General features: G+C 40.4%; 1 protein-coding gene across 1 annotated transcript in view; it reads right to left on the minus strand.

Annotated features, from left to right (window-relative positions):
- LOC126473966 (signal recognition particle receptor subunit beta) overlaps positions 1-25,971 on the minus strand; it is a 50,163-nt gene that overhangs the window by 10,248 nt on the left and 13,944 nt on the right. Inside the window, exons 3-4 of the mRNA XM_050101341.1 lie at positions 18,329-18,468; positions 299-430 (exon numbers count right to left, since the gene is read on the minus strand). Coding sequence (XP_049957298.1) covers positions 299-430; positions 18,329-18,468 — 272 coding nt within the window. The remainder of the gene's footprint in view (positions 1-298; positions 431-18,328; positions 18,469-25,971) is intronic.

Here is a 25,971-nt window from a genome sequence, read left to right on the forward strand (position 1 = left end):
TAGCATGCTAAGTTCATATATGATCACCACTTGCAAAACCAATACCTGCAGACTCTTTATTAATAAATAGAGCAGAAAATAATTTTTTCAGAGGGACACTCCACAAAAGCTACAAAATAAGTCATACTAATATGCTTCATACACAAGGTGTACTTTGCAGAGACTGGTGACTTTTTACATCTGTGGTACTGATACACTACTCAAGAATTTTTTGCATCTATTTCAGGGATGTAAGTCATTCTGCATTGTAACACAGGTAATACAGCAGCGAAGACTGCTAAAATGATAAAGTACTCACATTTCTTTCTCCAGCAATGCTTGAATTACTTTGCTCCCTTTGGCCATTGTTTGATCTTGTTTGTTACACAACACTAGGAATGGTGTTACATTTGATTTGATACTCGGTTCGGACAACAAGGTGTACAAGTATCTGAAACAAAACATATTATTAACACATAATGTATATGCACACAATATCATTCGTAGACATGCTAAGCAGATCTTTCTACCATTTAGTTGATAAAATATTCCACAAATTATTTTTGTTGCAACGGAAAACATAGCCAATATAAATTTTTCGAATGAACAGTATGTTGTACTCGCTAACATTGGTTGAATAAAAAAATCATTTTATTTTGTGATCATCACTACTACACAGTTTTGGGTGTGTAGCCATTTTTACTTTGTTATTTTACATCACTGTTATTCAGGATACATTTGGTGTCGCATTTTAATTTTAGATTCTGGCCAACTCGTGGAACAATGTGTGATGAACGTTCAAATTGTAACCCAAGTATGTCCATTTCACAAATTATACTATACTCACATGAAAAATCAGTACACAGCCTAAACTGAACAGTAGTCATGATCATGAAATAAAATTAAGAAACTGCTGAACCAAAAGAGTGAAGCACCCAGAAGACATGGTCAGATGCCAATGTAACTTCATATATGTACACCATCAGCAGCTATGTAAATCATTACAGTTGTAATTCCACAACTGCTAGAGTGCCTCAGTGTTATTCATGTTCAGTGTTGTTCATGTTCAGTGTTGTTACCCGGCCTGGTACGGTACACAAGCAGCGTGATAGGATTAGGTGTTGACTGTACACTGAAGAACATGGAAATGCCACGTACTCATATGGGACAGCATTTTCTGCATCTGACAGAGTCTGAAAGTGGCCTCATTATCAGTCTCCAATTGGTCAACTAGTAATATCATGAAACATCCAGAATTTTGGGGCTTTTAGGTGTGACAGTGGCTTATGTTGAACTCTACGGGAATGTTAGGGCAAGCATGCTCCTCAGTGTCGGGGTCGATCACATCTGATCACCACAAGGGATAATTGCCATGTTGTGCACCAAGCACACTGTAACTTCTACTCATTTTCACCTGGCATCTGTGAACAAGAAATGAACTCCTTGCAACAGCCTGTGTCACCCTGCACCACTGGTTAGAGACTAGCAGATGACTGCATTTGGAGTAGTGCTATGGGTGGGGAGCTATGACTGCTGGTGAATAGTGTTGCTGTGTTTTTGGATATGAATCACAGTTCTACATCACAACTGATGGTTTGGTCGGTTGGTTTAAAAGAGGAGTGGGGGACCAAACTGCAAATTCATCGGTCCCTTTTTCCCGGTGGTAAAATAATTACACAAAGGGAAGAAAAAAGAAAGGAGACCTACAGCACAATAACAGGAGAAGGAAGAACCAGAAGAATGACAGGAGGACAACCACCACTACCATGGACAAAACAGGAAAAGAAAACCACAGAGGCAAGAAACAGGTAGAAGAGGTAAAACAAGAAAGCAGATGACCGTGGCTGGCCAACCACGAGAATAAAAAGGAAAAGCCAGCCACTCTGCGACACATTAAAATATCCACCCTAAAAGTATTAGAGTGGAGAACACAAAGAGACAAAGGACATGCGCAAAAACTTATATAGAATGATAAAACCCACCGTTGTGTATAAAACGTAAAACTAAATTAGCCGATGAGGCGTTGTCAGCTAAAATTAATGGCAACAAGTCCAGTAACTGAAGAGTCCGTCGCAGGGCAGCCAAAGAAGGACAGCTCACCAAGATATGGGCCACTGTCAGCCAGGCACCACACCGACATTGAGGTGGGTCATCACGGAGCAGGAGGTAGCCGTGTGTCACCCAAGCGTGGCCAATGCGGAGCCAGTAGAGAACCACACAGTCCCTGCGAGAGGCCAGCATGGAGGACCGCCACACATTCGTAGTCTACTTAATGGTATGCAGTTTGTTGTGCCTGCTGAGGTTATGCCATTTCATCTCCTAAAGCTGCAAAACCTTGCAGCGGAGTACTGAACGCAGGTCAGTTACAGAGAAGTCGATCTCCATAAGCTGACTCTGCGTAGCCTGTTTGGCCAGCCTGTTAGCAAGTACATTGCCTATGATTCCGACGTGACCTGGGCTCCAGACAAACACCACAGAATGAATGGACCGTTCCAGGGCATAGAGGGACTCCTGGATGGTTGCTACCAAAGGACGATGAGGGTAGCACTGGTTGATAGCTTGTAAGCTGCTCAAGGAGTCAATACACAGAAGAAATGACTCCCCAGGGCATGACCAGATGTGCTCAAGAGCACGAGATATAGCCACCAGCTTGGCAGTGAAAACACTGCAGCCATCGGGCAAGGAATGCTGTTCAACATGTCCTCCATGGACATACGCGAAGCCGACATTAGCATCAGCCATAGAGCCGTTGGTGTAATCCACTTCATGGCCTGGGACATGTCAAGAACCGAGAGGAAGTGACAGCGGAGATCTGCAGGGTTAACTTCAGTCCTTAGGACCATGTGAATGGTCCAGGTGAAGCTGGGGGCTAGGAGTGCACCATGGAGGTGTACGTGAATGGACCTCAAGTATATGTGGTAAAGGCAAGGACTCCTGTTTGGGAATGAAGAGATTGAACATGAACTGCAATTGGAAGCCCTGACCAGGGCCACCGATGCGGGAAATGAACCACCATGGGTGGGAAAAGGAGACAGTGATTTGGACGTGCAACATAACTGGCCAGCAGTTGTGCATGCCTAACCTGCAATGGAGGGACTCCAGCCTCCACAAGGACGCTGGTCACCGGACTCGTCCTAAAAGCTCCTGTCGCTAGGTAAACACCACAGTGGTGCACTGGGCCGAGTAAACGCAACGCTGAGGGCACCGCCGAACCACAAACCAGACTCCCATAGTCAAGGCGGGATTGAACAAGGGCTCTGTAGAGCTGCAGCAGCATAGAGCAATCTGCACCCCAGTTGGTGTTGCTCAGGCAGCAAAGGGCCTTGAGGTGCTGCCAGCACTTACGCTTAAGCTGATGAAGATGTGGAAACCTAGTTAATCAGACATCGAAAACGAGTCCTAAGAATTGATATGTCTCCACTACAGTGAGTGGATCATTATTAAGGTAAAGTTCTGGTTCTGGATGAACAGTACGATGGCAACAGAAGAGCGTAACACACAACCTTGCGGCCAAAAACTGGAAACCGTGGGCTAGAGCCCATGACTGCACCTTGTGGATGGCTCCCTGTACGCCCCGCTCAGCAACACCAGTACTGGTGGAGCTGTACGAAGTGCAGAAGTCGTCTGCATATAGAGAAGGTGAGACAGACAGCTCTACATCTGCTGCTAGACCATTAATGGCCACTAATAATAGAGAGGCACTCAATACAGAGCCCTGCGGGACCCCATTCTCCTGGATATGTGCGGAACTATGGGAGGCACCAACTTGGACATGGTAGGTATGAAGTGACAGGAAATTTTGGATAAAAATTGGGAGCGGGCCTCTGAGACCCCACCCGTACAATGTGGCAAAGATATGATGTCGCCAGGTCACGTCATATGCTTTTCGTAAATCAAAAAGACGGCAACCAGGTGTTGGTGTCCGGAAAAGGCCGTTCGGATTGCAGACTCGAGGGAAACAAGATTATCCTTGGTAGGCCGATACTGGCGGAAGCCGCACTGACATGGAGCCAGCAGGCCATGTGACTCCAGGACCCAACCCAACTGCTGACACACCATACATTCCAGCAGCTTACAAAGAATGCTGGTGAGGCTGATGGGCAGACAGCTATCCATACCAAGTGGATTTTTACCAGGTTTGAGCACCGGAATGATGGTGCTCTCCTGTCATTGCGGTGGAAAGATGCCATCGCACCAGATTTGGTTGAAGATGTCGCTTGTAGTCAGATGAGAGACGTTTAATGATCTGACTGGAGCTGGCTCAGGAGCTGTGTCGGGGCAATGTGCAAGGGCACTGAGGAGCTCCCACTCTGTAAGTGGGGTGTTATAGGATTCACTGTGGCATGTAGTGAACGAGAGGACTTTCCCTTCCAGCTGCCGTTTGAGAGTATGAAAGGCGGGATGGTAATTCTCTGATGTAGAGGCTCAAGAATAGTGCTCAGCAAAGTGCTCCACAATTGCATTTGTGTCGGTAGATAACACGCCATTTATATTAACACCGGGAACACCTGTTGGAGTGTGGAACCTGAAAACACGTTTGATCTTTGCCCAGACTTAGGAAGGTGACATATGGCAGCCAATGGTCGAGACATATCTCTCCCAACACTCCTGCTTCCATCATTTGATAAGTTGGCGAATGCGGGCACAGAGCCGTTTAAAGGCTGTGAGGTGCTCCAGGGAAGGGTACCACTTATGCCGCTGTAGAGCTCGCTGATGCTCCTTAACTGCTTCAGTGACTTCTGGCAACCACCAAGGGATTGCCTTTCGCAGAGGGCACCCTAAAGATTGAGGGATCGTGTTTTCCGACACAGAAACGATTATTGTAGTCGCCTGCTCAATCATCACATCGATGTTACCGTATGGGGGAGATTCAATGGTGACAGCAGATGTGAAAGTTTTCCAGTCCGCCTTGTTTAAAGCCCATCTGGGCAGGCGTCCGTGGGTCTGATGATGGGGCACTGACAGGAAGATGGGGAAGTGGCGAAATCCATAAGGGGGGACACGAGTACTCATTGATGTACTTTTTTAGACTAATATCAGTGTCCAATGAGAAGTTCAGGCAGGCAGGTGTTAAAGAGGTCCAAAACTCACAAGATTCTCACAACAGTAAAGTAAATAATAATGTCACAATATTTAACCAAAATATTGGTGGATTACAGGAAAAAGTAGATTCTCACAAAAGTAAAGTAAAAAATAATGTTACTATTTTTCACCAAAATATTTCGGGATTGAAGAATAAAGTAGAAGAGCTCCTGGCTTGTTTAGATGACATTGAATCTGATAATGTAATAGATATACTATGTTTGTCTGATATGGAAAAGGTAAATATCAGTGGTTATAAACTAGCTGCACATATGAGTAGAGAGAATAAGGTGAGAGGAGGAGTTGCCACATATGTCAAAAGTTATCACTGTGTAAAAAGCTTAGATACAAAAAAGTTTTGTCTAGAGCAACATATAGAAGCATGTGCCTGTCAACTTAAACTGAAAGAGAGCTCTTTTATACTTTTAACAGTATATAGGTCACCTTCAGGAAACTTTCATTTATTCCTGGAAAACTTGGATGCCTTGTTGTGCTATCTGTCAGATACGGGAAAGCAAATTATTATTTGTGGGGACTTCAATGTTGATGCACTGAAAAGGTGTAATAGGAAGAATGACCTGGAAGTCTTGCTCGGTTCTTTCAATTTGACATCTGTCATTGATTTTCCTACTCAGGTAGTAAAGGACAGCAGCACATTGATAGATAACACTTTTCTAGACTAAGATAAGTTTAAAAACATAAATTCTTGTCCTGTTGAGAATGGCCTTTCTGGTCATGGTGCTCAGCTAGTTACAATATATGACATAGCTCCATTCAGTCATTCAAAACTATCCTCCAAAGCTGTGCATTCAGTTAATGGCTCAACAATTAGAAATTTCAGGGAAAGTTCTTCAGCAGTTAGACTGGGATGAGGTGTACAAGGAACCTGACACTAATTTAAAATATAACTTACTTCATGATACACTTGTAAGAGAATGTGAAAACTGTTTCCCCAATAAAGTAGTTAAATCTAATTATAAGAAACCATGCAAAAAACCTTGGCTTACTAAAGGAATAAAAAATATCTTGTAACCACAAAAGGGAACTGTATCTAACAACAAGAAAGAGTAATGACCCAGAAACAGCCAAATATTATAAAAACTACTGTGCTACATTAAGAAAGGTTATTAAAAAGTCTAGAAGCATGTGCATCATGTCTGAGATTAATACCTCTGATAACAAAATCAAAACAATTTGGAATATTATTACAAGGGAGACAGGGCAACCAAGAGTACAGGATGACGGCATTACCATCAAAGCGAATGGAAACTTGACAAACAACAAGCCGGAAGTCGAAAACATTTTGAATAATCCTTTTTTAAATGTTGTAGAGACAATAGGATCTAAATGTTCATTAGAAGAAGCAAGGCAGTTAATGGAAGAGGTCTTACCCACACAATTTGATACAATTGAAATTCCACCGACCTCTCTGTTATAATATCAAGTTGAACACACACATTTCAAAAACGACACAACACATGTAAGTCACAGAGCAAGTAGACAAAATAAGACGTGTGTACATGGTAACATTCAAATCAGCACTGAGTCCCAGTCTAGCGGCCGCTGGCTGGCTGGCCGCTTAAGCTGCGTGGCTGCTGCATGGCTGGCAGACAGTGCCGCATGTAGAGGACGCGCGTAATTGCGCGGCGGCACTTTGAAAGATCGGCAAGTCACAATACTTTTCCCCCCTTTGAATTTTTTTCACAGGTCTTGGTGGAGGTGGCTCGTAGATTGCTAATGTCCATAGGTGTTGTTTGGCTGGCCGTGAAGTCTCGAGGAGGAGGCTTCCCATACAGACGGAAGTGTCCCCAATGACAACGGGTCAAGATGACAGGAGACGTAGGGGTCGAATCTGCTGGGGCCCCGTGCACCAATCTGCCCGTTGCGGCAAGTCCGTTGTTATAAGAGGAGACATGGGCGATGTGTCAGCGTCCGTAGGAGAAGGAGGCGAGTAGAGATGCTCCGACAGATGATGGTCCTCCGGTTCCTGCATGGGCACGTCTCCTGGTGGTGTCTGTTCTTATGCTGGCACTGAGATCATGAAGAGAAGGCTGCGTTGTGAGTAATGAGAGATGCCAAGATCCCGAGCATCAGGTAGAGCCGAAGGTGGTGTAGCGGCATTTGGAACAGGCATTGCCGGCACACGAGGCCGAAGCTGGTCCAAATGACGCACTGCAACACCCGTGTCCGCTTGGATTTCATACAGGCATCGGTCATGGTGTCGTAAGATGCGGCCAGTACTCCATTTTGGCCACCTGCCATATCCCCGTACCCATACAAGGTCCCCGGCGGTGAACCGGCAAAGCGAAGGCACCCGCAGCCGTGAGGTGGAAGGGCGCAGAAGATGAAGTAGCGTGCGGGGCTGTCGGCCATGTAAGAGCTCAGCTGGGCTGTGGTCGCCCATGGGGGTGAAACGATAACAAGCCACAAATTGGTGAAGCGCATCATCAGCAACAGAAGAAGTCAGGAGTTTCCTCATCTGAGCCTTAAATGTGCGGACCAGTCATTCACCCTCACTGTTTGATTTTGGATGGAACGGAGGGGCCGTGACATGCATGGCGCCGTGACGAGCACAAAAATCTGCAAATTCAGAAGAGGCAAATTGCGGACCATTATCAGTAACAAGAGTAGAGGGAATGCCTACCAAAGAGAAAATGTGAGCTAGAGCACTTGTGGTTGCCGTGGTGGTAGGCAACGTGCAACACACAATGAAAGGAAAGTTAGAGTAGGCGTCAATTACGAGTAGCCAATAAGTACCTAAAAAAAGTCATCATGAATATGCTTCCAGGGCTTCTCAGGAGAAGGCCACGGTGACAAAGATGATTTCAGGGCGGTGGCCTGTGACGCACAAGGGCCACAGGCAGTGACCATGTGTGCGATTTCAGAGTCGATACCGGGCCAGTACACATGACGGCGCGCCAGAGATTTTGTGCAAGAGACACCCCAGTGCCCTTGGTGAAGGAGGCGCAAGACCGAAGCACGCAAAGACGCAGGTACCATAAAATGCGGCGAAGCATTGTTGGTGGAAAGGAGGATAACACCATCCCTAGCCGCGAGGCGGTAGCACAAAGTGCAGTAGTTCCTCAATGTATCAGAAGTCTTAGCAGACGGACGATCTGGCCAACTCTTCTGAATACAATGTGAACCCATCCACAAACCGCTGCTCGGCAACATCCAGGTGGAAACGCAAAAGTTCGTCCCTATTGAATGCCAGATCAGGACCCACGGGAAGGCGAGACAGTGCATCAGCATTCGCATGTTGAGCCGTCTGCCAGAAATGAATCTTCTCATAATTGAGCATAAGGAATGGCATCAGAGACGATATTGACAGAGTCAGCTATGGAGAACCCAAAAACGCGAAAGGCATCGAAACCAAAAAGATTTTCCGCGTTACTATGGTCGACCACAAATATGGTAACAGTGCGAATGACAGATTTGTAAGATCCGTCAGCATTAAATTGTCCCAAGAGAGAAATCTTCTGTTTATTGTACATCCGTAATTGTCGAGTGACAGGTGATAGGATTGGAGAACCCAACTGAAGATACGTCTGAGAATTGATGATGTGGCAGCAGACTTCCTTGAAAGGGAAGAAGTACCATTGACAGACAACACAGAAGCAGAATCAGCGTCACGGTCATAAACATCAGGTATGTGGTCGGATTTACAAACGGATGACACATGACCCTTCTTTTTGCAATTGTGACACACGGCCCATTGTTGGGGACAATCCTCCCATGAATGTTTCGAAAAACACCGCAGACATGAAGGAAGTTGCCGGGGGTTTTGCTGCAGTTTCTTAGAGGTTTGTTTACGGTTATGCCGAGGCTGCACTTGGGAGCGTACTGCGGCCAAGTCGGCTCGCGGGGACACGCCGCACGCATCGTCAACAGCGCACAGAGGTTGTATTTCCCTGACGTCATCCCACACCTCTATTTGTGCTCCAGCGGCGCAAGAAATTTCAAACGACTGCGCGATGGATAGAACTTCATCTAGAGTTGGATTTGCCAACTGAAGGGCACGTTGCCTAACTTCTTTGTCGGGTGCCGACTGGATAATAGCATCCCGTACCATGGAATCGGCGTCGGATTCTTTGTGAACTTCAGTAACAAATTGACACTTTCTACTGAGGAAGTGAAGTTCAGCAGCCCAAGCATGATAAGATTGATTCGGTTGTTTTTGACAGCGATAAAAGGCAACACGAGAGGCTACCACATGCGTACCCTTTTGAAAATATATGGACAGAAGTGAGCACATGTCAGCAAAGGACAAAGACGCAGAGTCTTTCAAAGGAGCCATTGCGACAACAACATATACATTTGAGATGAAATCCATGAAACGAACAGAGACTTACATGTTTGTTCGTCCGTGACATGAAATGCCAAGAAGAGCTGTCGAAGACGTTTTTCGTAATCAGACCAGTCTTCCGTCGTCTTGTCGTAAGGAGGAAAAGGAGGTATAGACAACGATGCCAAGACGAAATCGCGAATCGCCGATGTGAGAAGCGTTTGCTGTTCAATGAGACCTTGCAATAGTTGCTCTAAAGTAGCCATGGAAACCTGTGGGTCAATGATGAAAAGGAAAAATCCACTACCTTGTCGCCAATTGTTATAACGTCAAGTTGAACACATATATTTCAAAAACGACACAACACATGTAAGTCACAGAGCAAGTAGACAAAGTAAGACATGTGTACACAGTAACATTCAAATCAGCACTGAGTCCAAGTCTAGTGGCCACTGGCTGGCTGGCCGCTTAGGTGGCGTGGCTGCTGCATGGCTGGCAGACAGCGCCGCATGTAGAGGACGTGCATAACTGCACAGCGGCACTTTGGAAGATCGGAGAGTCACAACACTCTCCTTCTGAAATTAGGAAGATAATAAACTCTCTCAAGAATGAAAGCTCACATGGAATTGATGGCATTTCCAGCAGGATAATAAAAGCTTGTTCCCAAGAGATACGTGGGATTCTTAGCCACATATGTAATAGCTCTCTGAAGCGGGGTATTTTCCCAGATAGACTGAAGTATGCCACTGTTAAACCACTGCATAAAAAAAGGGATACGTCTGATGTCAATAACCACCGCCCAATCTCTCTTCTGACTGCCTTATCCAAAATTCTTGAAAAAGTAATGTATTGCAGAGTAGCTTCACACCTTTGTAAAAATAAAGTTTTAACAAAATGTCAGTTTGGTTTAAAGAAGAGTTTTTCAACGGAGAATGCTATATATACCTTCACTAATGAAATATTAAATGCTCTGAGTAATCGGAAGTCAACCGTTGGGATTTTTTGTGGTCTCTCAAAGGCTTTTGATTGTGTAAATCACGGAATACTTCTAGATAAGCTCAAGTACTGTGGTATGAATGGGACAGCGCTCAAACGGTTTAAATCATACCTAACTGGAAGAGTGCAGAAAGTTGAAATAAGCAGTTCACATAATATGCAAAAAACTGGTGATTTCTCAAACTGGGGAACAATCAAGAATGGGGTGCCGCAAGGTTCGGTCTTGGGTCCTCTGCTGTTCTTAATATACCGGGTGATCAAAAAGTCAGTATAAATTTGAAAACTGAATAAATCACGGAATAATGTAGATAGAGGGGTACAATATTCCGTGGTTTATTAAGTTTTCAAATTTATACTGACTTTTTGATCACCCAGTATATTAATGACTTGCCATTCTATATTCACAAAGACGCAAAGCTGGTACTTTTTGCCAATGATACAAGTATAGCTATCACACCCAACAGACAAGAATTAACTGGTGAAATTGTAAACGATGTTTTTCAGAAAATCATTAAGTGGTTTTCTGCAAATGGGCTCTCATTAAACTTTGACAAAGCATAGTATATACAGTTCCACACAGTAAATGGAATGACACCACTAATAAATATAAACTTCGATCAGAAATTTGTTGCTAAGGTAGAATATTCAAGATTTCTAGGTGTATGCATTGATGAGGGGTTGAACTGGAAAAAAACACACTGAAGATCTGCTGAAATGTTTGAGTTCAGCTACTTATCCTATTAAGAGTCACTGCAAATTTTCGCGATATAAATCTCAGTAAATTAGCTTACCACGCCTATTTTCATTCTCTGCTTTCGTAAGGCATCATATTCTGGGGTAACTCATCATTGAGTAAAAGAGTGTTGATTGCACAACAGTGTGAAATCAGAATAATTGCTGGAGCTCACCCGAGATCATCCTGCAGACACTTATTTAAAGAGCTAGAGGTCTTCACTGTAGCCTCACAATAAATATATTCACTTATGAAATTTGTTATTAACAATCCGAACGAATTCAAAAATAATAGCAGTGTACATGGCTACTACACTAGGAGAAAGGATGATCTTCACTACTCAAGGTTAAATCTAACTTTGGCTCAGAAGGGGCTGCCACGAAAGTCTTTGGTCACTTACCTAATAGCATCAAAAGTCTTGACAGATATCCTCTTAATGGCAACTCCTTCTACTCATTAGATGAATTTTTGGATACAGTAAGTGGATAATTTCCCCAACCCCTACAAAAAAAAAAAAAAGGGTCACGTAATATCTTGTATAGACACCTTTTATTAACTTGGCATGTTCCACATCATTACAATGTGTCGTATTCATGATCTATGGAACAAGTACTAATCTAATCTAACTACCACACATGTCGTCATGAGCAATGACAAGAAAGTGGGCTAAAGATCTCAATGCACAATGGACACACTGCACCATGTAAGGTGCACTTCCCCAATTGGCTCACTCTTCGGGAAAATTTGGAAAGATGAAGGACAAACCCGACAGTGTACCATCACATAAAGGCCAAAACATGAGAGACTCCTTTTAGTCGCCTCGTATGACAGGCAGGAATACCTCAGGCCTATTCTAACCCCCAGATCCACAGGGGGACATCACAACTGATGACCATCGTCAGTGATTATGGCAGTGACTTGGAGAGTGGTCCCATTCTTCTAATGTTTTGGACAGGCACAGCGGTGTTACCCCTGGCACCTTGGTATCAGGAGCCATCGGGTATGACTTCCGGCACAGCTAGTAGTGATTAAAGGAACTCTGAAAGCACAATTGTATATAACGGACATACTGCATCCTCCTGTGTTACCTCTCTGGTGACAGTATTGTAGTGCCATTTCTCAACAGGACAATGTCTGTACACACATTACACATGTTGCTATGAACTGCCTGAATGATGTTGAGGTACTCCCATGGCCAACAAGGACCCCATATCTGTCCCTGACAGAATGTGTTGTGCCAGCTCAGACATCAACTCTTTCCCAGTGCCAATATACAGGATACCCCAGGACCACTTACAGCAGTTGTGGGCCAGCTTGCCTCAAGAGGGGCTACAACAGTTTTACGACACCCTTCTGAACCAATTCAGTGCATCCATCCAGACAAGAGGGAATGTGCTGTCATATTGGAAGTGAGTTCTTACTGCCTAGTTCTTTGTAAATTTGACTACTTTGTTACCACTGAAATAACATGATGTAGCCTCTCAATTCAAAGTTTAATTTCATGTTGTTCTTCCCTTCTGGGTGCTTCCCTTTTTTTTTTCAGGCAGTGTCTTTTAATCCAGCCAATGACAGTCAGGGTGGAACATTGTTATCACTCAAAAAATTCACAAAATTGGTTATCCAGATAATCAGAATAGACGAATAAAAAAAGCACATTGTTTCAAAATTAATTTTTCCTTGGACTTTGTGAACAAGTTTCTAAATGTCTCTCTGATGCCTCCTCTTTCATCTTTGTCTCCTTTTGTCCTCACATCAGATAGGTCTCCATCATCTGGGGATCTGGGTGATCTGCTCCATCTTCCCAACCTTCTGAAACCTATCCCCATTTTCTCCATGATGAACAAACAGTCCTGAAAATTAGAAATTGGTTTTTTTTCCTTTTTCTTTTAGTCTCTTAACAGTATTAGCCTGCCATACTGTCTCCCTGCAAATCATACACAGCACAAAAAAAAGGGTTACAGTAGACAGGGAGATGAATGATTAAGTGGAAAATATATAATCCCAGTAAACCAAAAGAAAATATAGCACTAATATCTAGGTACTAGTTGATTCTGGGATGGTGTTGAAAGCTAAGTATAATAATTAACTGTAGTCCAACCTAATCAAGTGTGGTTTGATGTAATATACTAGTATTTAAGTATGGTAGAAGAAGGGTACTTGTGATTTTGCATGTGATTCAGAGGCTCCTGGATACTGGAGAGGGGACATTATGCAACCAATTGGGTGAGCTACGAGTACACTAGACAATGGGCAATGCATCATAGTTTTGGGTGGCTGCTGAGCTATATCTACAAGGCCTCCAAATAATATGCAAAGAGCACTATGATTATGCTTTTATTACATGTAAAAATAAAAGCCACTAAAACTGTGAATCATGTAGTACTTTCAGTGAAGTTCGTTGTAGGCAGTCATCAAGTTTAAATTTGGCTGATGTAACTGTCAATAAATCTGTGTTTACATACATGATTTATCATTTCTTACAATTAAGTATATCAATTCTTGTAGCAGAATCAGAAGCTTATTTATATGCTACAGTGGAGTGTATTTTGAACAGTAAAAGAAATTCTGTAAATGCACAACCAGCCTGAATAGTGGGGCAGGCATCAGGAAAGCATGCTACAAATAAGCTATTTAAGCAAAATGTATGCCCAATAGGCAAGCACTAAATAGCCACTTATAATTCACAACTATTTTACTTGTTCAATTAGGAAAAATATGGCAGATGGCAACCAACTGCGTAAGCAAGAAACTCACAGCAATTATTCTTAGATTACGAGAACCTAATTATCAGCCAGTACAGAATGTAAATATACAGGGTGTCCCATTTATCTTGAGCACCCTAAATAACTGTTTGTCCAGATGCAAATTACAAAATGTTTCAAGCAAATGTTCCTTAGCCATCAGGGGGACAGCAATCAGCATGATTGCCTTCGTTGTGGAGATGGACAAAGTCGTTCACACTAGGTAACTAGTTCACTGGTGATCGCTCTTTTTTGGGAACCATTCCTTTTTACTCTTTCACTGTTCATTGTGCTTGGTACATGGTTCTTATGAAAAATTGAAAATTAGTAGCATAGGTGACTGAAAATGGAAGGCGCGAAGAGGGTGACTTGCCTCCCTCCCTCCCCCCGTTTCCCGTTCCCGGGAACTATAAGTAGAAAACCACAACCAGGACCAAGACATGTGGGAACAGGACCGAGGCTGGAACTAGACCGGTTGATGTGCCGTTGCAGGAATGAGACTGGCTGGTTCCCGTTCCCGGGAACTATAAGTGGAAAGCCGTGACCGAAGTGAACCATGAAAGACTGTTCCTTAGAATTCATTCCTTGTTTGTTCTGTTCATCTCGGTGAACCGTTCCCTTGGACCTGTTAGTTTGCTAACGACCCATCTCTACTTCAATGTAGCTTTTTTTTTTTTTTCACGAAGATATGAACAGCGGTGGACTTTTAATGGCTCCCTGTATTTTTTATTCAGTAATTCATTTCCTCTCCTTAAGACTTATTCAAAAATGTATCACAGGGTACCATTCACTGAATGTAAGTAGGAAGTACACCTGTCAATCCATCAACCATCATCAGTTGAAGAGTTGTGCGAGTAGAATGTACACTAGCGAAGAGAAGGTAGAAATGCTACTCATCTATGGGGAATGTAAGTTAGCAGAACAGTAGTTTCAATACTGCTTTCTTATGTATGGGTACATTTAGTACAGTAGCTTAGTCCTTTTAAATACTGTTGTGTAGAGTAGGCATACAGTAAAGGCTGTCGTCCTTACAAACTGCATTGACATAATGTTTCTTTTATTGTTGCTGTTGAAGGTAGGTGAAATGCTATGCACACAGTGGAACTGTACAGAGAGCGATATCCTGACAAGAACCCACCTTCCCAATGGATGTTTTCTTGTCTTGTTGCGATGCTTCAGGAAACAAGAAGTTTCAACCCATGACAACACAATTGTCGTAGCACTCGCACAGGCAAAGCTGCCTAAGTTACTGTTCTCGCTTCTGTTGCTATGAATCCACATGCGAGCACACGACAGCTTGAACACGTGATTGGCATTCCTAAAACCATTGCACATCATATTCTTAATGTCATCAGTTCCATCCTTACCATGTACACCTACAACAATTGCATGGGAATAATTTCCAGAATCGTGTATAGTTCTGTCAGTGGGCATAGCAGCAAATCCTTGCTAGCTCAAACTTCTTCTCCAATGTTCTATTTACCGATGAATGTTCCTTCTCCAACAAAGGACAGGTAAATACAAGGAACACGCATTATTGGTCCAGCGACAACCCATGATGGCTTGGACAGGTGGAACATCAGTGTCAATGGAGAGTAAACGTCTGCTGTGGGATGCTTGGTACTACAATTATTGGCCCTTATTTCATCAATGGTAGTCTAAAAGGCACAGTGTATGCCGACTTCCTCAGATGAATTCTTCCTCCTCTGCTGGATGAAGTGCCGCTAAGGACCAGAATGTTTATGTTGTATCAACATGATGGATGTCCAGCACATAATGCCTTGCGTGCACATCTTGTTCTGAACCAAAGGTATCCTGCCAGATGGATTGATCGAGAAGGAACAGTTACTTGGCCTGCTAGGTCTCCTGATTTAAATCCTCTGGGGTTTTTTCTTTGGGGATACATTAAAGACATTGTCTATTGCGATATTTCAACAACTCTAGAGCACATGCAGGAATGTAACGTGCTTGCTTGTAATTCTTTTCAGCAGGCAACACTGGAAGCAGTAAATAATTCTTTCATTCAATGAGTGCACCAGTGTATCGGTGTCCAGGGTCACCACTTTGAGCACCTTTGAATGTTCTACTCCTGGGCAATGGTTCAGGAGAGTCAAAGTAAATTTTGTGTTATGTTTTTACTTGGTTTTCATTTGTTTTCTGCAATTCCAGCAAGTGGACGAGTTTGTGATCCTGGGTTCGAAGTCAATGTTGTGTTGTGTAATTAATAATGTTGTGTTTCGGTGAATGGTACATTGTGATACATTTTTGAATAGGTGTTTAGGAGAGGAAATGAATTACTGAATAAAAAATAGAAGGTGTAATTTAAAAAGAGTCATACCGCTGTTCACATCTTTGTAAAAAACAAAGCTGCAATGAAGGCAATCATGCTGATTGATGTCCCCCTGACAGCTAAAGAACATTTGCTTGAAACATTTTGTAATTTGCATCTGGACAAACAATTATTTAGGGTGATCAAGATTAATGGGACACCATGTATATAACTGATTTACCTATATTGGCATGACAGGAGAGATATGAAGGAAATAACATTCTTTTCTTGTGATAACAAATACAAACTGTACAATATTCTGTTCGAGTTCACAACTAAAAAAAAAAAAGGAAATGTTCACGCATCACTTTGTAGCTTCCAAACAGATTGTGCTTTGGTACACTGCATTCTTCTTAAATGGAAGGTGCCAATCAAAATACAGAGCTGGCATTTTTTAAAAATGTGCATGGCTAGCCCTTGGCTTTCTTTTTTAAATTTTTGCTGGGGTCAAAATTATCTGAATCAACATAAAAGTGTCTTATGGTTGCTAAAATAAATTTCATGAAACAATGATCATATGCTTCAGTTCTCAGATTAAATTACTCCAGGAATTCATGTGGATCTACTTTAGAGAATAAAAAATTATACATTAAAGTATGAAGAATAGGAGGAGGAGGAGGAGGAGGAGGAGGAGGAAGAAGAAGAAGAAATAATGGAAAGGGTGTCAAAAGCAGAAGGTGTCATACTTTCATGAGGACACAAAAGAATGATGAAATATTTTTGAATAAAGTGCCAAAAGCCAGGCTGCTGCACAGTGAAAATTTCTCCTCTGGCAGTTCTAAAAACTAAAAATTGTTATCCAAAAATGATAGAGAGGTATCAAAATAAGTGACTTCTCTCTTGTTGTAGCTCTTCTATATTTTCTTGACATTTCATAAGCATTCACAACTGCTACTTGCATTCATCAGTTGAGTTCAATAAATATGCAGTGACTGAAAAACCATCAGTATTCTGTTGTAAAAGGTTGCCTGATAGTTTTCAGATGTAAGCAGAATACAACTAAAAGTACTTCAACATAAATGTTTATAAATTATTTTGCAATACATTCTAAAAGAATTACATGAATGATATCTGTGATCATTGTGATACAACACCCTGATCTTGTCATGTTAAACACTGTACCTGACAGAATATTCAACAAGTACTCTCCCACATCAATATCTAACTTAAGATCAAGCCACATGCCACTGTTGGCTAGAAGATCCCATGTAGTAGATTCAACTGCCTAATTATAAATCATTCCTTTCTATCCTTGGACTGGCACTTTCCTTTTATTATCTGGGAATGTTGCATGGTAAGTGCTGAATCTAGGTCCCTCTGATGTGGTCATGTGGAATTTTAGTGTTGATTTTTGTGCTGGCAGTAGTGGTGGCAACAGAAGGGAGACAATGAGACATGATACCACAACATGACCCACAGCTCTCAAATAACACCAAGGAAGATAATAAAGTTAATGTCCTGATCTGACAGATGGATCATCATTGCCAGTGTTAGATACCCTTACTTCATGTGACACTGTGAAGAAGTTTGAGGGTTAATGCACAACTTCTGGTATGGCTTGTACTGGTGCTGAAAATTTCTTCTGCAACCAGCATTCTAATTGGGTATTATAGGTTTGAACATCACTGCCCTAGCATGCATTAGTGATCTTCATTAAGCAGTATCTACTTCCATAGACACGTTACAGTACATGTTCACAGAGGTATACCTCCATCACACCTCAGTGAAATGACAGAATGTATGCAACCCTGAGAATGTATGACTAAGCCATAGCACTATTTCCTTTGCTGCCAATTACATAAATGTTGCATATATCTGTCCAATTGGCCAACAGAACTCTCTGGTACACTCCACAACATTGTAATATTATTATGCTGATTAATATTCAATAAAGTTTCATTACACACATTGCCACTATAAGTACATTAGTAGTTCAATGAAATGTCTATTATAAGCAGGAACAACTCCCATAAAAAATATGGCCGGTGAAATGATAAGTAAACACTGGAGGAAAAAAAAAAAAAAAAAAAAAAAAAAAAAAAAAAAAAAAAAAAAAAACTGAAAAATTAATCAGCATTCACTTTCAACTGGAAAAACGTGCAATTACGCGTCAATTTGTAGTTAATACTTAAAGGCAGCATCAAAGCTACCGCAGTATAATATGAATGTGGGTCATTACTTACTCAGCAACATCTCTAATGTCTTTCTGGAATGTCACAGAATCAATGACAAACACAATTCCCCTTGCTATTGGCTTATACTGTTCAAAGAATTTTGCCCTGAGTCTTTCATGCCCAGGAATATCAACAATTCTTAGAGAGCTCTGCAAAACAAAGGCGACATAATAAATATTTGCTTATTTCTGAAAACTAATCAATCACAGCAACATTTTTAAATAATTTTACCCTATAGCTAAGGTATCACCATATTCGACAAGACCACATGCAAGACTGAAAATGTTGTTTAGCATTTGGAAGACCTCCTCCTCCAGAACTAACTGAGAGAACACACACAAACCCACATATAGCTACACAGCTACATTGTCCCTGCTGACTACATTGTACCCCCACTGCAGCTCCATAAAAAGTTTTCCACCATAATACATTTTTATTAAATCTTCAAGTACAAATAAAATGTTATTGAAAGTTGAATGTTTTAATTTTATTAAGGACAATATTAAATAAAATTATACACTGAAGTGAAGTAAAGAATAACATAAAAATATAGTAAAATGTGTAACTGACACCTATTATTTTACAAACCAAATATTTCTTTATTTTCTTTTTAAAGCAGTGTGTAAATAAATACTACACTTAGTCATAATAACATTGCATTTTAAGGATTCAAAATGATATTCATGGATCTAGGTGCCCACTTCGGGTGCTGGATGGAAAATGTTTGTTACATTCTGTTTTTCCCGATTTCTATAAGATGTACAACACTGTTCTACACTGCTGAATGCTAATCAAGATAAAATTACACAACGGTTCTTCTGAAGTAAGCGATTAATTGGAAGAATGCTAGACTAATAGAATCTAAAATATTATCGTAGACAACAAATGTTCAACAGAAATAAACTTAACATCCAGAATGCCTACAAGAAGTGTATAGGAACACTACTATATTCAACACACACCATCACTTTATCAGACAGGATCAGCAGCATACTACGAACATTCACTGATAGTTATGTCGTCTACAGAGAAACATCACAATTGAATTATTGTATGAACATAGATAATAACCTCTACAGTAATTCTACTTTATATACTGAATGACAGCTATCTTTAAAAATGGATAAATGCAAAATAATGGTCATATACAGGTAAATTTCTGAACCCTGCACTTCATTTCAAATGCTTAGGGACAATGCTACAAAACAGTATAAAATGGAAGAAACTTTGTATTTCTGATTCATCAGCTTGGAACAACAGCTGTCAGAAGAATGTGAAAGAAAATACGAATTTCCACTTTTCGATGGAAACAATTATGGAAACTTCGAATTTCAAATGTGAGGAATACTACACAAAATTAGATTTGTTGGTTGTCACTGCAGAAAAACACAAAGAACACGAGTAAAGTTTCTGGACAGTGACATGGCAAAGAAATAAACTGAGAATGACAAACAACTCGCAAAACATTTGGAATATGTAAAATACTGTAACAGTGCATTTTAAAAGTAGAAAAACCTAATGTGACACATTTGAAAGAAAAAACATCACCAGTCAGTTACTTCTACGTAAGCAGTTACTGCAACTGAAATTCAGTCCAGCAAAAAGTACACTGAGTGAGCACTTCTTAGAATTTGACAAGTTTATGTGTGATCTTCAGTCAATAGGTGCGACAGTTTAAGAAAGTAATGCTGTGTGCCATCTTTTATTAACAATGCCACAATGAGGATACAACACCATTGTACCTGCAATCAAGGAACTGTCTACAGAAAATCAGAAGTTAAAAATAATGGAAATTCCTGGATGGAGCAATACATAAAATAAAGGAAACGCAACCAATCACCTACAGTGGATCAATGCATGGAGCACACAAACACATAACAGCATTCACACTAGCTTTTGAGCACTAGCCCTTTTCCTAGCAACATCTGAAACACTCACACACAAAGACACCCAAAGTGCATTTAAGTGTCTGTGTGGTTGTGTGCGAGAATGTGTGCTAATGCTAGAAAAAGAGCTAACGCTCGAAAGTTAGTGTGAATGCTGTTTCCTGTGATGGGTTTCCGCACTCCACGCACTGATCCACTATAGGCTCATAGGTCACAAAAGTATTGTAAACATGCAGATTCTAAGAAGAAACCTACAGTACACTTAGGACAGACTACAGTGTTTATTACATACAGACAGAGTTTCAGTTGTGGGAAAAACTCATTGGAAAAAACAAATTTGCAAATGTCAGCGAAAGTGAGAAGCACAGTTCAGGTGGAGGGAAACAGTTCAGTTTTAAATAACTTACCTGTCATGAATATGGACACAAAAGTAAGCAAAAACAAGAAAGGCTCTGTAAATTCAGAAAATTGTGAATCTCAAGGGGGTTTCAGTGAGTTTGGGTACATGTAGTTTTTCAATTGGTGCATTCAATGTATCAGTTTCATGGTACTGGGACTGTGGTGTGAGTGAACACTTTGTGAATGATGTAAAAAGACACTGATAAAATGCAAATGTTTGACAGACCAGTAGTGGTTAATGTTGCAAAAACTCTATCTGTTTCAAAGGCAACACAGTCCACTGAGATGAATGTTGTCAGCTATATCAACGGAAAGATAGTTCCAGTGCAAAGAAAAATGAGACAAAAATGTACACTTTGAAATTCACCACAGACCCCTGCACAGAATTTCTTAATGGGACACTGCAAATCTGGCATCAAAGATTAGGACCCTTTAATTACACATCTGAAGGTGCTTCCAAAATATGTGGAGGGAATGAATATTGAAGATATGAAGACACCAGAATTGTGCACCATCTGCACGGAAGGCAAGCAATCAAGACTTCCACGTAATCAGGAAATGACAAGAGCAAAATGTCCACGGGTGCTAGTACACAGTCAGATAACCATGTGTTAATATGTGTGAATAGCACAGATGGCTTATGAAGTCTTCTACAGAAACAATGTGCAAGTATTGGTTCCCTGCTATATAACATACAACTGGATGCTTTTTGTTATTCATGCTACAGGGCCTGAAGGTGACTATTGGCGAGTTGTAACTGGTAGCCTAAATAAAAAGCTATACAAATAACAGCTGTTGGAATATTAATTTACAATTCATGAACCAGCTGCAGTCCCACACTCCACAATATGCAGGGGGAGTTATGTTTAGTGAGGCCATGGGGACCACTACGATTACAGTACCAATGACTGCGATCGCCAAGAGAATTATGTTCAGAACTGATCCCTCCCTCAGAGACCACAATTTCCTGTACATTTTGCCTGCTCAGGGTTGAACCTATCTGTATCCAGAATAGAAAATTCAGAATAAAAGTGGTTAAGTGGCTCCAGAAGCCCCAGTCTTGCAGTATAGACAGGATTTGATGGTGCCATGTAGTATCATAAGTGCTCTGCAGGTCAAAGAACACAGCAATCAGGTGTTCACAATGTGTGAAAGCTTTGTGCACTGCAAATTTAAGGTCAATAAATTGGTCTGTGGTGGACCAGTGTGCCCAAAACCCCACTTTGACATTGTGATAAACATCCTCTGACTTCCAGGCAGCTTCTTTCAAATAATTTACACAGTACATTGTTGGAGAGATTGGTCAGCAATTAGTCAAAATTTCTTTGGTTTCAGAACAGAAATGATAATATCCTCCCACCAATAAGAAGTAAACTCCCCTTGCTGCCAAATACTTCTAAAAAACCTGATGATGTGTTTAAAGCTGTCATTGGTATGGTGTTTAAGCATTTGATTGTAGACTTATCAAGTCCAGGGACTGTCTCTCGACACTGGACAAGCACTGTGGAACTCCCATTCACTAAATGGAAAAGCCTTCAGCATGGAGGGGGTAAGTAGTTTAAATTTACCATGCATTTCTGGGTTAGTAAATTAGAGTGATTGTTACTGCATGCCATGAAACATTCGAGAATGACCGCAGGATCAGTACAGATTGTCGCCCACGAGGGTGGTGCCCAGAACTGCTGTTGACAGTGGGTAGCTGCAAATATGTGGAGTTTAGTCCACAGTTGAACAATTGGGTGTATGCTCTCACAGATGTTTTCTCTGATGTACCTCCAAGGAAAGAAGCAACTGTGTATCAAGTAACAAATGCTACCTCTGATCATGATGCACAGTTAGGGTAAATTAGATAGTGCCTTACAGTATAGATACTTCTCATTGGAAATCAGTCAGAATAATGAATCACAACATACAAATGTTTTTAAAAATAGTTTACAAGAAATAACTTGGTATGAAGTTAATAGCGATACAAATGCTGATTTAGAGTTTTATCTATTCCATGATAAATTCATATCTTTTATTTTGAAAATATCTTCCGCGTAACTAACCAAGACATCAATCAGCCATGTAAAAAACCATGGATCACAAGATGGATTGAATTATCATGTGAAAGGAAAATGGAACTGTATCTGTTGGCAAGAACAAGTAGAGATCATGCAGCAATTGCACACTACAAAAACTACTAAAATTACTAAGAAAAGTCATTAAAATCAAGAAACACACATCATCTCACAAAACAGTAAATCAGACAACAGACTTAAGGTTATATGGAATATAGTGAAACAAGAGACAGGACAACTGGCTGAAGAACAGGAAAACATCACTATTGACTTACATGGGAAGGCTATAAATGATGAGCCACAGGTAGCAAAAGCATTTAATAACCATTCCTTAAATATATTAGAAAATACCTTAAATATATTAGAAAATATATGGGCAAAAAGTTCACGAGAAAAAGCACAGCACTATGTTGAAAAACGCAACTGATATAAAATCCTATTGTACGAATGTATCGCCAACTTCTCCCTTGGAAAATAAGAAAATTATTTATTCCTTCACAAATAAAAGCACATATATATTTGATGGTGTTTCCAATGAAGTACTAAAAATTTGTACCCACATAATGAGCACTGTTTTATCTGAAATATGTAATGCATAACTTGCACAAGGAATTTTTCCAGAGACATTGAAATATGCCATTGTTAACCCCCTAACCCCCCCCCCCCCCCCAATAAGAATGGCAATAGAAGAGACATCAATAATGAACGACCTGTTTCACTACTGACACCATTTTCCAAAATTTTTGATAAGGTTATGTATTCTACAACAGCATCCCATCCAAACAACAACAATATCCTCAGTAACATCCATAGTTTGGATTTCAGAAGAGTTACTGTACTGAGAAACCATTTACACATTCAATTCCGAAATTTTACAAGCATTAAGTAACAAAATAGTACTAGTTGGTACTTTCTGTGAACTATCTAAGGCATTTGATTCTGTGAACCATAATAGCCCCTTCTAGATAAAAAGAGCTTTTATGGAATTAATGATATAGCTAACTAATAGATAATGTCGTACCTAATCAAAAGATTGCAGAAAGTTGTACTTAGTAATTCAACCAATGTAATCACAAGAAATTCCTCTGACTGGAGAGAAATCACATGTGTAGTTCCTCAAAGCTCAATCTTAGGTCTGTCATTCTTCCTCATACATGTAAATGACCTTTCTACTATGAAACAAGTAAAATTAGTTCTTTTTGCAGGTCACAGTAGTATTGTAATCAATCCAGGCATATATTCAGTAACACAAGAAATGGTAAACAATGTTCTTAACAGTGTCATTGACTAGTTTTCTGTAAACGGCCTGACTCAACTTTAAAAAGACACAACATATTCTGTTCTGCACATCTAAGGGTACTACACCAAGGAAACTTCAAAATTTTTAGGTGCCCACATTGATGAGAATTTAAACTGGAGAAAGCACATCTAAAACAACCTAATTTTACCACATTTGCACTTAGAATCATTGTAAATTTTGGGGGAGAGAGAAATCAGTAATCTGACATATTTTGCATATTTTCATTCAATAATGTCAAATGGAATAACATTGTAGAGTAACTTATCTACAAAAAAGAAAGTCTTCGTAACTGAAAAAGTCGTGCTCACCCACAGTCATCTTGTAGACATCTGTTTATGGACTTGGACATTCTGAGTACTGGTTCACAGTATATTTATGCCCTCATGAAGTTTGTTGTAAATAATAAACTGCAGTTTTAAAGGAACAATGATGTACATAATTACAATACCAGATGGAACAATGACATTCATTACGCCACATAAAGGTTGTCTTTAGCATGAAAAGGGATTCACAATGCTGCAACTAAAATTTTGGATCACTTGGCCAGTGATATAAATGTCTGACAGGCAGCAACAGTGAAATGTATCTTCTACTGAGCAGGTGTTCATAAGTCGTAAGGTATGCATTTTAGAGCTCACATTTACTACATTATTATTATTATTATTTCCTTCACTTTCTCAGACGTTAAGTCCGGTTAAAAATGGAGTGACGCGGACCTTGATCAAGCGTCACTTCCTTTTAACTGTACGGTATGTGTTATATTGCATTTAGGAACTTTCGGGTAATTGAACATGTATCAATAATTACGGATTTCTGTAGTTGTATATATATGTTTGGATGAAGCTGTATTGCATTGATGTACTGGTGGATATTGTGTGGTATGACTCCTGTAGTTGATAGTATAATTGGTATGATGTCAACTTTATCCTGATGCCACATGTCTTTGACTTCCTCAGCCAGTTGGATGTATTTTTCAATTTTTTCCTCCTGTTTTCTTTTGTATATTTGTTCTATTGGGTATGGATATTTCAATTAGTTGTGTTAATTTCTTCTTTTTATTGGTGAGTATGATGTCAGGTTTGTTATGTGGCGTTGTTTTATCTGTTATAATGGTTCTGTTCCAGTATAATTTGTATTCATCATTCTCCAGCACATTTTGTGGTGTATACTTGTATGTAGGAACGTGTAGTTTTAAAAGTTTATGTTGTTAGGCAAGCTGTTGATGTATTATTTTTGCGACATTGTCATGTCTTCTGGGGTATTCTGTATTTGCTAGTATTGTACATCTGCTTGTGATGTGATCTACTGTTTCTATTTGTTGTTTACAAAGTCTGCATTTATCCGTTGTGGTATTGGGATCTTTAATAATATGCTTGCTGTAATACCTGGTGTTTATTGTTTGATCCTGTATTGCAATCATGAATCCTTCTGTCTCACTGTATATATTGCCTTTTCTTAGCCATGTGTTGGATGCGTCTTGATCGATGTGTGGCTGTGTTAGATGATACGGGTGCTTGCCATGAAGTGTTTTCTTTTTCCAATTTACTTTCTTCGTATCTGTTGATGTTATGTGATCTAAAGGGTTGTAGAAGTGGTTATGAAATTGCAGTGGTGTAGCCGATGTATTTATATGAATGATTGCCTTGTGTATTTTGCTAGTTTCTGCTCGTTCTAGAAAGAATTTTCTTAAATTGTCTACCTGTCCATAATGTAGGTTTTTTATGTCGATAAATCCCCTTCCTCCTTCCTTTCTGCTTAATGTGAATCTTTCTGTTGCTGAATGTATGTGATGTATTCTATATTTGTGGCATTGTGATCGTGTAAGTGTATTGAGCGCTTCTAGGTCTGTGTTACTCCATTTCACTACTCCAAATGAGTAGGTCAATATTGGTATGGCATAAGTATTTATAGCTTTTGTCTTGTTTCTTGCTGTCAATTCTGTTTTCAGTATTTTTGTTAGTTTTTGTCTATATTTTTCTTTTAGTGCTTCTTTAATATTTGTATTAT

Source organism: Schistocerca serialis, chromosome 4, assembly GCF_023864345.2.
Source record: "Schistocerca serialis cubense isolate TAMUIC-IGC-003099 chromosome 4, iqSchSeri2.2, whole genome shotgun sequence".
In the NCBI taxonomy this organism is placed as follows: domain Eukaryota; kingdom Metazoa; phylum Arthropoda; class Insecta; order Orthoptera; family Acrididae; genus Schistocerca; species Schistocerca serialis.